The sequence below is a fragment of the Aegilops tauschii genome, chromosome 5 (genome assembly GCF_002575655.3).
Source record: "Aegilops tauschii subsp. strangulata cultivar AL8/78 chromosome 5, Aet v6.0, whole genome shotgun sequence".
NCBI lineage: Eukaryota > Viridiplantae > Streptophyta > Magnoliopsida > Poales > Poaceae > Aegilops > Aegilops tauschii.
Window position 1 is genome coordinate 564,914,933 of NC_053039.3, and position 11,645 is coordinate 564,926,577.

General features: G+C 48.4%; 2 protein-coding genes across 3 annotated transcripts; both read right to left on the reverse strand.

Annotated features, from left to right (window-relative positions):
* Positions 1 to 4,399: 4,399 nt before the first annotated feature.
* LOC109767062 (uncharacterized) lies at positions 4,400 to 5,281 on the reverse strand. The gene has a single exon (XM_020325818.1). The coding sequence runs from the start codon at positions 5,279 to 5,281 to the stop codon at positions 4,400 to 4,402; it is 882 nt and encodes a 293-aa protein (XP_020181407.1).
* A 973-nt stretch (positions 5,282 to 6,254) lies between these two features.
* Positions 6,255 to 10,855, reverse strand: LOC109767042 (uncharacterized). Of its 2 annotated transcripts, XM_020325809.4 has the most exons (10): positions 10,512 to 10,855; positions 10,173 to 10,332; positions 9,960 to 10,021; positions 8,422 to 8,581; positions 8,219 to 8,339; positions 7,802 to 7,883; positions 7,603 to 7,706; positions 7,365 to 7,443; positions 7,219 to 7,269; positions 6,255 to 6,604 (listed from the first exon to the last, which is right to left on the reverse strand). In XM_020325809.4, the coding sequence occupies exons 1-10, from the start codon at positions 10,719 to 10,721 to the stop codon at positions 6,521 to 6,523; spliced, it is 1,113 nt and encodes a 370-aa protein (XP_020181398.1). In that variant the 5' UTR covers positions 10,722 to 10,855; the 3' UTR covers positions 6,255 to 6,520. The 2 variants fall into 2 exon arrangements, with proteins under 2 accessions (XP_020181398.1, XP_020181390.1); XM_020325801.4 differs by having other exon boundaries at positions 7,219 to 7,443; positions 10,512 to 10,854.
* Positions 10,856 to 11,645: the final 790 nt, after the last annotated feature.

The following is an 11,645-nucleotide window of genomic DNA, read 5'->3' on the forward strand; positions in this document are numbered from 1 at the left end:
TGCGAAGGTGATGTGGCATGCTCCTATAATACCACGGTTGAAACGTCTGTTCAGAAACGAAGAGCATGCCAAGTTGATGCGATGGCACAGTGAGGACCGTAAAAAAGACGGGAAGTTGAGAGCACCCGCTGACGGGTCGCAGTGGAGAAAATTCGAGAGAAAGTACTGGGCTGAGTTTGCAGCTGACCCAAGGAACGTATGGTTTGGTTTAAGCGCGGATGCCATTAATCCTTTCGGGGAGCAGAGCAGCATTCACAACACCTGGCCCGTGACTCTATGTATGTATAACCTTCCTCCTTGGATGTGCATGAAGCGGAAGTTCATTATGATGCCAGTTCTCATCCAAGGCCCTAAGCAACCCGGCAACGACATTGATGTGTACGTAAGGCCATTAGTTGAAGAACTTTTACAGCTGTGGAATGGAAACGGTGTACGTACGTGGGATGAGCACAAACAGGAGGAATTTAACCTGCACACGTTGCTGTTTGTAACCATCAACGATTGGCCCGCTCTCAGTAACCTTTCAGGACAGACAAACAAGGGATACCACGCATGCACGCACTGTTTAGATGACACTGAAAGTATATACCTGGACAAAAGCAGGAAGAATGTGTACCTGGGCCATCGTCGATTTCTTCCGACCAACCATCAATGTCGAAAGAAAGGCAAGCATTTCAAAGGCGAGACAGATCACCGGAAGAAGCCCGCCATGCGTACCGGTGATCACGTACTTGCTATGGTCAATGATTTACACGTAATCTTTCGAAAGGGTCCCGGCGGACTAGCTGTTCCGAATGACGCTGAGGGACACGCACCCATGTTGAAGAAGAAATCTATATTTTGGGACCTACCCTACTGGAAAGACTAGAGGTCCGCTCTTCAATCGACGTGATGCACGTGACGAAGAACCTTTGCGTGAACCTGCTAGGCTTCTTGGACGTGTATGGGAAGACAAAAGATACACCTGAGGCACGGGAGGACCTGCAACGTTTGCACGAAAAAGACGGCATGCCTCCGAAGCAGTATGAAGGTCCCGACTGGCTTCTCGTCGAATATAAAGGGAATAATAAATATGCCAGAGAAAAAGTTCCAGAACCTAAAGTCTCATGACTGCCACGTGATTATGACGCAACTGCTTCCGGTTGCATTGAGGGGGCTTCTACCGGAAAACATCCGATTAGCCATTGTGAAGCTATGTGCATTCCTCAATGCAATCTCTCAGAAGGTGATCGATCCAGAAATCATACCAAGGCTAAGGAGTGATGTGGCGCAATGTCTTGTCAGTTTCGAGCTGGTGTTCCCACCATCCTTCTTCAATATCATGACGCACGTCCTAGTTCATCTAGTCGATGAGATTGTCATTCTGGGGCCCGTATTTCTACACAATATGTTCCCCTTTGAGAGGTTCATGGGAGTCCTAAAGAAATATGTCCGTAACCGCGCTAGGCCAGAAGGAAGCATCTCCATAGGCCATGGGTTAGTACACAAAGCGTAATTGACAATGCTTACTACACCATGGGATCGCTTGATCCCTCTCGGTACATCTTGTGCTCTTTGTGTGTTGATCAACTTGATTCACTCTTGACTTAGTCTTGATCAACCTTGACTCTTTCCAACTCTCTTCATTTGGATGATGTCTTGAAGGTAAACATGAATGATCACACATTCTTCTTCTTCAAGACATGCTTGCAATAAGCTCTACTCTCACATGACCAATCTTTGGATAATTCCTTAATAACACCTTGGTCACCACATAAACTCCTTGAAACCAACACATGGACTTCAAGAAATGCCTATGGACAAATCCTTAAAATATATCTCAAGGCAACCATTAGTCCATAGAGATTGTCATCAATTACCAAAACCAAACATGGGGGCACCGCATGTTCTTTCAATAACTCACTACAAACCCCACGGTAACTTTTGACCCCGGGATAAAAGTTTGTTGAAAACATACCCTGATAACTTGTGTGTAAATAACATGGTAATATGCATACAACAGAGCTGATAACTTACTTAATCCAGACGTGGTAACTTTTTGACCAGGAAAAAATGTTGTTAAAAAAACCTGCCAATAACTCATGTGTAAACGATATGATAATACACGCACATGAGAGTTGATAACTTATATACAAATATCGCGGTAATTTTTTGACCGATGGAATGAAAATTGTTGAGAAACATACTCTTATATTTTTTGTGCAACATGGTAATATACACAACAAAGCTGATAACTCACTGCAAACATCATAATCACTTTTTTTGCAGGTATCCATAATCACTTTTTGACTCTGGGATAAAAGTTTGTTGAAAACATACCCCAAAAACTTTTGTGTAAATGACACGGTAACTTATGTATGAACTTATGTATGACAGACATGATAACTTACGTAGCCCAGATGTGGTAACTTTTGGTCCGAAAAAAAGTAATCAAAACATAGCAACATGGGATCTAGTTTCGAAGATCTCGTCGAGACGATTTTTTTGTGAAGACGGTTTTTCAATCGGGGCGACGGTTTAAGCTACAAAATGTTTTGAAGTTTGAAAAAAGAAAGAATCTAGGATGATATCAGCCGTTCGTCTTTTAGTGCATATATGCATGTAATTAGAGAGAGAAGTGCACCTGAAAGAAAAATTAGTCATTCTAACGCATGCATGTTTATAATTACAGTGAAGTAGGAATTGCCCTTGCCTATTGCTAAAATTCGAACGTTTGATAGTTATAAAAGTCATTTGAAAATTTATACAAGAAGACAACCACCAAAGCAAACCGGCCATTTACAAGTTCCACGGCGTGTTACCAGTTTACAGTTTTATATATGCATCTACAACCACGAGTAATTCAAAATAACCATTCTAAATCTCTCCTGGTATATGGACACAAATCCATGGTTATACTATACCAGGATCCACGCTGTGCATGCACCTTAAGCTGCCTGGAAAACAATTATGTACACGTTCGACCATATGGACAAAGATCGCGTCGATGAGCTCATGCCGTCTCGTGGTCGGTCCTCGCCCCCGCCTCCGATGAAGGGGTCGACGGCGGCGTCGCGTCCTCCTCGTCCTCATCCACGGACGGCAGGCTGGGCTCCCACGACCTCGTCCACTTCTGCGCCTGGGATATCCTGCCGGACTTCTTGCACGCCGCCGCGGCATCCAGCTGCAAGCCGTCCGCGGGCTTTGTGTTCCTCCTCCTCTTCTCGTCCTTCCTCGCCGGCCCAACGCCACCGTCCTTTTTGTCGGCGAGCCCGCGGGCCACCATCCTCTTGAACTGCCACCCGGCCCAGAGTTCCCGGTTCACGAATAGTCCCGCGCGCAGCACCCCTCCGGTACCGCCTCCCGCTCCTCCCCCGACCAAGACGACGACGAGGACATGTCAGCGTCCGTGTCCGTGTCGTCCGTGGACGCCGCCGCCGCGTCCTCGTCATCTCGGTCGTCGTGGTCGGGCTGAGCTCTCCTGGTAGAAGAAGAAGAAGAAGAAGAAGAAGAAGGAGGAGGAGGAGGAGGAGGAGGAGGAGAAGCAGAAGGAAGAGACTGGCGGTTGTCATCTCTCCCGGTGAGAGCGACGAGGCGGCGATGGCTCGGTTTGCACGGGCGAGGCCGGCCCCTCGACGGTGATCCCCATCGAGTCATCATCGGAGGAAGACGAGGAGTTCTGGGGGCTCTCGGATGACTCTAAAGAGTCGTACTGGATGCCCTCGGACGACGAGTAGTTTTGATAGTTTAAATTTATGTCAGCTATGTTTGAACTATGTTTGAATTTGATGTTTGAAATATGTTGAAGTACTAGTTGGTCGTTTTCAGAATTTAAACATCTTAGTTTTGGACCATCTGTTGGAATTGAGCCTTTTTCGAAGATGTAAAAAGCATTTTTTGATGCTTCAAATTTGGACCATCACCGGTTTGGATCACCAAAATTTGGATCATCTATTGAAGATGCTCTAATGAGAAATATGACGTTGCCCGCAAAAAAAGAGAAATATGAAATAGATAGTCTCTCTTTGTGGGTGGAAGATGTAACAAGTACTTGGAGAAACTTCGTTTAGTTGCTTGTATCGACATCTGATGGTTTCATATATTTGTATAATGGAGGCGGGGACCTCCTGCCTGCAGCCTGTATGTCTAAAAAAAAGATAAATTTGAAAATTTATACAAGAAAACAACCACCAAAGCAAACCGGCGATTTACAAGTTCCACCACATGTTACCAGTTTACAGTTTTATATATGCATCTACAACCACGAGTAATTCACAATAAAATTTCTAAATCTCTCCTGGTATATGGACACAAATCCATGGTTACTTATATACCAGGATCCACGCTGTGCATGCAGATTAAGCTGCCCGGAAAACCACTATGTGCACGTTCGACCATGGACAAGATCGCGTCGATGAGCTCATGCCGTCTCGTGGTCGGTCCTCGCCGCCGCCTCCGATGAAGGGGTCGACGGCGGCGTCGCGTCCTCCTCGTCCTCGTCCACGGACGGCAGGCTGGGCTCCCACGGCCTCGTCCACTTCTGCGCCTGGGATATCCTGCGGGAGTTCTTGCACGCCGCCGTGGCATCAGGCTGCAAGCCGTCCGGGGGCTTTGTGTTCCTCCTCCTCTTCTTGTCCTTCCTCGCCGGCCCAACGCCACACTCCTTTTTGTCGGCGAGCCCGCGGGCCACCATCCTCTTGAACTGCCACTCGGCCCAGAGTTCCCGGTTCACGAAGTAGTCCCTCGCGCAGCACCCCTCCGGCGCCGCCTCCCGCTCCTCCGCCGACCACGACGATGACGACATATCTTCGTCCGTGGACGCCTCCGCCTCCTCATCGTCGCGGCCGTCGTCGTGGTCGGGGTTGGCCCCGACGGAGCCCTCCGGTATATCGCGCTGGAGCCGCCGCACGGTGGTCTCGGGCAGCAGCAGCACCTTCTGGCCGGGAAAGAGCGGCTCGAGCGGGCGCACGGTGGCGCCGTGCGGGTTGCGGAAGACGTCCGGGTGCGCGAGGCAGAGGCCCGGCGGGTGGTTGCCGACGACGGCGCAGGCGAGCACCACGCCCGCGTACACCTCCACGATGCCGCTCCAGAGCACCACCCGCACCACCGAGTCGGCGGGCCACGTGGAGCCGGCGCTCGCGCTGAGCTCCACCGACGCCGCGTAGCCGTCGGGCGCCCGCCGCCGCCCCCCCATGAGGTACGGCTGCTGCTTCTTCCGGCCCCGCAGGGCCCGCGGGATGTACCTGGCCAGAGACGCCTTCGACGTGCAGCTGCCGCCGCCGCCGCCGCCATGACGAGCCATGGTTGCTGGGTACGTGGGGAGAGAAGAGACGGATGGATCGATCAGGTGGGGAGCTTTGCTCGGCGCGGCGAGCGTGGGTACATATAGCAGAGGCAGGGAGGGTCTTGCCATGGCTCCTCGGTGCTGTTGTCGGCTTGTTCTTGTCGATGCGGCGGTCCTCGCGATCATCAAAGCTATGTGCTCTTCTTGTTGCCTGGCCATTGGAACTGCCGACCGATGGGAGCAGGCTGCACGCCCGCACGTCGGCGGGTGGTGCACGCACGCGCACACGCACGGCGGCCAGCGATTGGCTGGAGTAGAGTGGGAGTTGTAAGAGGTATTTTAAATTTGGCGGGACGGGGGGCGCCTTGTTTGATGGGCGTCGTACTGCGTCGACTGAACCTAGATGGTATCGATCGTCCCGGTCCAATCCAATCCACTCCGCTATCCGTACGTCTGCATCATCTCATGTCACTTTTTCACCAGCCTAGCCGTAGCCGGCCGGCTTGAATTAATTAGTCTTGCTAAGTCTCAGTTGATTAAGGCTTTGTTATGTTTGAGTCAATGCTATATTCTTGAGATTTTATGTTAAGATTTGTGCAATTTTTCTTTGTTCTTTCTTACATGTTATAGTATTTGAGTCTCAAGTCTCAGTCGAGTGAGACCTAGCCATACGTTTAATTAATACTCCAAACTCCATAAACTAATTAGCATCTCGCTTAATCATTAGATGGGCTGTGGTGCACGTTGCTGACCCAGATTGATTGTAGACTATCTTTGTCCAAGATGCAAAAAAAGGGATGTACTCGCCACCCACTTTGACTGTTTGCCAGTTGCCAGTTTGCCACTGCTTGCTTATCAAGATTCAGGCCATGGCGTGGCGACCAACCAAACGCTCCTAGTTTCCATTTCCACAAACACAAAGTGAGCCATACATATGCCCACCGCTGCTAGTCCTACACAACTTCATCGAAACAACGAGAGGGAGACGCAGTTTCTGATCCACGCCATTAGCAGACGTACGTATTTATATTTATTTACATATACACGGGAACTCCCCGAGGGTTCAGTTGGTTCAGCCAGGTGATTGCCGTGCCTACCTACTCATTGCAGTGCTGCAAAAATGTACAACTCTCGGTCTCCAACTGGGAGGAATGGGAGTTTCAGCACCATGTCGTTTGGACTTCACTATGTATAGTGTGGTCGCTTAGTTAGGGAACTGGCCGGCACGATCGATGCACCGCCTTCAGCCATGCAGGCTCAGGGGACGCGGCCTAGTACTCTTTGCACCGCCTTCTTCACGCCCTCCTGGTCCAGGCTCGTCGTCAGGTACACTTCCTGGACCTGCATACATGCCAAGTAGAACAATGATCATGTGTGATTTGACATACAGTCTCAAGTGATCAAGGAGGCAAGGTGTATGTTGGATAAAGGCTTGCGTTTGAGATATGGACAGTATATAGTTTCTCAACTCCAGAGGTGCTCGCACTTGTTTTGGCAGCTTGCGCATTGCAGCCATATCAATCAATGTATAAACAGGTTGGTTATGCAGCTGTGTGGCATGTTTTTGGCACGGCTGTAAACATTGGCTTCTCATTCCATGGCTTCACACATGTACAGCTGTATAAAAAGAGCCCTACTGCTGCTTACTCCCAACAGATGGCAGTGTTTATGACTCGCAGGACATATCAATAGATAAGTTGTGATCAACGGCTCTTCTCGAAACATAGACTATGTTGTTCAATGGGATGTAGTATTTGTTCTGTTGACCAGGGACTGAAAACTATCCACGTACTTGCAGTCCAGTAGTACAATGGAACTGCCTACCGAAAGAAAATAATAATACATACTATGTACTCCCTCCGTTCCAAAATAGATGACTCAACTTTATACTAACTTTATACTAAAGTTGGGTCATCTATTTTGGAACGGAGGGAGTATCAAATAAGAAAGCCAACCTGTCTCCCGGCTCGAGCAAGAAGCTTGTACTGGTTGTCCTTAGCTGGCACCTGCATAACGAACGAGAGACCCAATACATCACCATACTCGTCACGTGGCTCCTTCGATGAGTAATAATATTAGTGTGCTTTAGGATGATACATACACTAGAAAGCCAGAGCTCTAGATCTTGCGAAACCACACGTTTCTCCAATGCCTGCCGCCCGAACCGCACATCTGTTATACTGTGAAGAAAATACAATATATAATCACAGAAGATCATGGCAGAACCTATACATACATGTATACCATGGTACTATGGTCAAGCAGAAAAGGGCACTGCTCTTAAAGTGGTACACCAACAATAAACAACTGGATAACAGACACTCAGACAGAGCACATACCCGTCCTCTTGTAGAAGTTCATTACATATACCGTCAAGTCCTGGAAGAAGTTCAATTTCTGGAGGAGATGATGCGGTCTCAGCATCAGGTGACAGATCAGGTTCCTACAAAACATGATTGTTAACTGCACGAGTCCACTCCTAAACGAACGAAGTTGATTAGTAAAACGTCCTGAGACGCTGTGTATTCAGCAACTTACCAAAGGAATAATTTTGTCCAATGTCTCCAGCAGAGGATCTTCCTCCAATTGCCTGATTGATAAACCTATCCTTGACTTCTCCCTGGTTGTGTAGGGAATGCAAGTGTGTCAGATCATTTAACATGATTTTCTGATTCAAGATAAGACGCCCAGTGTTTTTTGGCCTCCCTTGTAAGCAACGAAAGGAAAGCATGCCTGAAACAGATTCATTTAATTCTGTTCATCTAGCCCTAAAACACTGTGCATTATAATTGCAGAGCATTAAGAACATATTCCTGATGTGCATTTTTTTAATCAATTCTAGCATCCAAGAATGCCATTATCCAATATATTAGGTTTATTACCACAAACTAACTAGATTGCACTAGGATGCAGGCGATTTTACTGAGAAAAAAAATACACCACTAGGATACTTACGCATCAACATTCACCACTATGACCTTGACGATATCGCCTTCAGTTAGAAAATCTTGGACATCTTGGACAAGATCCCAAGAGACCTCAGAGATATGTACGAGACCAGTGAGATGATACTTTCCTGTTTGAGCATAGTTGCCGTCAAACTCTATGTGAATAAAAAATATAGAACAGAAATGACCAAGGCTACTGCCAAATAGTACCATCAGGAAATCGCAGGTGAACAAATGCACCATAGTGGAACACTGAGCCGACAATTCCATCATAGATACCGCCAATCTTTACTTGAGAAGAGTACATTGACCAACTGGCATCCTTCTCAGAGAATACAAGCTTCTTTTCTGCCTCATTTGCTTCAACTACCTATAGCAATTAGCAACAGCAAGTGGAACCCTGAAATCTGGTGCTCATTTGGTAGAAATACCGAAGTAATAATATTTTAAGGCACAACCAAAACTGTCGGTGTAACTACTAAATATGTGTCTGATCATGGGAAATAGGCTGTAATTGATAGGGAGAATTGATTATAACCCCCCTGGTTCGTGTGCCTTCAATCTTAAGCCCCTTTCTTTGTATGCCTCCCTTCTAAGCCCCTCAGTTTGGTCTAGTTGTTGCTAATTCCCCCCTTTGGCATGCTTAACATATTTGTCAATATATAACCAACAAAAGGGCACATGATTAGACAGAACTGCTCCTCAATTTCTACCCAGCAGCAGCGGACAACCTGGAGACAACGTGCTCCATCCGGCTCTGCCTTTGACTGCTCCGGCCTCCCTCGAGTGACCCCCGTCGTCTTACTGCTCATCTCCAGGTCGAGCTCCATACGACGCAAACCTCAGCTCCGCCAGTCGCCACCAATCTATGCTCTAATCGGCCGCCGGACCGCCTCCTGTCCCCAATCCATGGTCCCGCTCGCCGGACCTCCCGCCTCCAGGTCGACCCCGCGTCTCCTGGTCGTCCGCTGCTACCGAGCGAGCCAGAGTGAGCACGAGCGCGCCCAACTCTACCATCTCCCTTCCTCCTCCGTTTCCCTGGCACCCAGTCCAGTCTGACGCCGAACATGGCCGAGCGAGCCTTCTCTGTCTGCCGACGGACGGGACGAGCAGAAACGGAAGAAAGAACGAGCGACTTCTCTGTCTCGACTTAAGAAAATATACGAGGGCAGAGTGGTCATTTCAGAATATAATGAGAGTAATATATTGGATTATTAGCTTAATGAAGAGATAACTATGCCAAAGGGGGGAACTAGCAACAACTAGACCGAACTGAGGGGGCTAGAAGGAAGGGAGACGAAAAAAGGGGCTTAAGATCGAAGGCACACGAGCTGGCGGGGTTATAATCAATTCTCCCGTAATTGATAGGGTCAGGCTACTATCAGAACGAAGTTTACTAGAATTGAAGAAAACTGAAGGACAGTTTCTTGGAGCTATAAACCCAGTTTACTGTTGCTGTAGTCTACCTCTACCGCCAAATGGATTTGGTAAAACCAAAACATGGCAATCGTTCATGTCACCTATAAGGTCAACTTTCTGGAGCATACAGTAATTGTTACAAACTGAAACCAGCATGACATTTGCCCTACTATGTAGAATACACACAGTCAAAAAATTGAGTCTACCATCCACTTAATTAGTAAATACAGTGGCTACTAGCTACAAAGGAATGTGTAATGGATTTTAGCATGCCGGAAGGATACAATGAAAAAAAAAAGCATGACGAAAGGAACAAAAAGTTCAGTTACCTTGACAGAAACAGAGGAACCTACTAGGTCCTTTGTAACATCTTGAATGGGCCTTTTGGGATCTGCAAACCAAAACAGACACGGACCGTAAATTAAGTTACAGCAGCTGCAATCCGCTCCAGAATTGTTTCCGTTTGTAATTACGGTCGGCTCAAAGTAGTGGGGCGAGCAGATTGAGTAGAGAATTCAACTGGAAGGAGGAAGAAAGGATACCTTTACACCAATGGGCGGGGCTGAGGAGAGGGTTGGGCACGAAGCCCTGCATGGAGTTGTACTTGAGGATGAGCCCGCCGGTGTTTGACCGCAGCACGGGCAGCGTGAGGATCTTCCCCTGGTCCTTGTCCGCGCGCACAGCCTTCCAGTCCGCCGCGAACTGCGAGCATCATGGCAGTCTCATAGTGTCATATGACTGATACCCCCAGCCGGCATTGCATCGAACAGCTACTGCGCACCACAGCAGCGGCCAAGAACGGCTACCGGGCAAAGCCCCTGAGCGTGGGCTAGTACCGACAGCAGCAAACAGGTGTGACGCGAGGCGCCGTGCGTGCGTACCTGAGCCAGGCGCGCCTCCTCGAACGCGGCGGAGACAGACGCGGCGTCCTCCTGGCTGACGGTGGCGCCCTCGGACGCGGCCGCCGAGAGGCGGACCCGGCCGCGGCTGGGAAGAAGGGAAGGGAATGAGGCGGCGGGCAGCGCGGGGGCGCGGGAGGACGGGGAGATCGCCGGGAGCGAGGGCGGCGGCTTCAGGGACGCGGACAGCATTTCGTACGCCGGCGGTGAGCGGTGGGCGGTGACCCGTTGTGGTGGTGAGGAACGAGTGGCCGTGGACGGGGAGCGCGGGACGCGAGGAGTGGTGATCCGTGCGCGTTCGGTTCGGACGGACGGATGGATTTGATCGGCGCGTTTGATTGGGTGGGAGCGAGCAGTCCATCCCCGTCCCGTGGTGGCCGCGCGCGCGCGCGTCCAAATCCTTCCCTGCATTTTCTTTACTGATTTTTTTAGTATTTCAACTTTGAGAATTAAATCTCATTGATGCTATATTCGTGAAAATTTCTTTTTTGCATGTTATCTCACTTGACTGAGACTTGGTTAAATCTCAGTCGACTGCGACATATTCACACCCTTATTATTTTGATAAAATAGGGTTTTAATGACTGAAATCGTGGCATCATACAAAAGAGTTTAGTCCCCTTGAAAATAAAGTCATTCCTGGTTATCCAGATAGGATTGTTCTCGGTCTCCCTGATCATAATTCAACGGGTGTGTGATGTGTTCAATAAAAAGGCAACATGCATGGGATGAGAGAAAAGAAGAAGCGCGAGAAAGAAGAGAAAAACAGCGTGAAGGCGTATGTGGTTGTGGAGCGAGGGGGCATTGGATGTTATACATTTTGGAGAGGCAAATTGAAGGTTTGGATTGGGAGAAGAGAGGGAAGATGAAGTAAAAGAATCATGTCATCGGCTATGGACTGAATCAGTCATGCCTCCTTCCATTTTTTGTTAAGAGACTGATATGGAATATAATGGCATGTTTGATGATAGTGGATTTTTATGCAAATGAGTGCATGTGCACCCAGTTATTCGAAATAATCAGAACGCACAAGCGTAAGTTTTCACAATATCTAAAAATATTTGTACACACATTGTTGGATGTAGTGTGAACATACAAAAATTCAGCCAAAAATAT

Bases quoted from the DNA above. Each gene is read 5' to 3' on its own strand.
- LOC109767062 (XM_020325818.1), bottom strand. From the start codon at position 5,281: ATGGCTCGTCATGGCGGCGGCGGCGGCGGCAGCTGCACGTCGAAGGCG.
- LOC109767042 (XM_020325801.4), bottom strand. From the start codon at position 10,721: ATGCTGTCCGCGTCCCTGAAGCCGCCGCCCTCGCTCCCGGCGATCTCC. The intron at 10,333-10,511 runs GTACGCACGCAC...TGATGCTCGCAG, and splicing joins AGGAGGCGCGCCTGGCTCAG to TTCGCGGCGGACTGGAAGGC. The intron at 10,022-10,172 runs GTATCCTTTCTT...TTTGGTTTGCAG, and splicing joins CCCCGCCCATTGGTGTAAAG to ATCCCAAAAGGCCCATTCAA.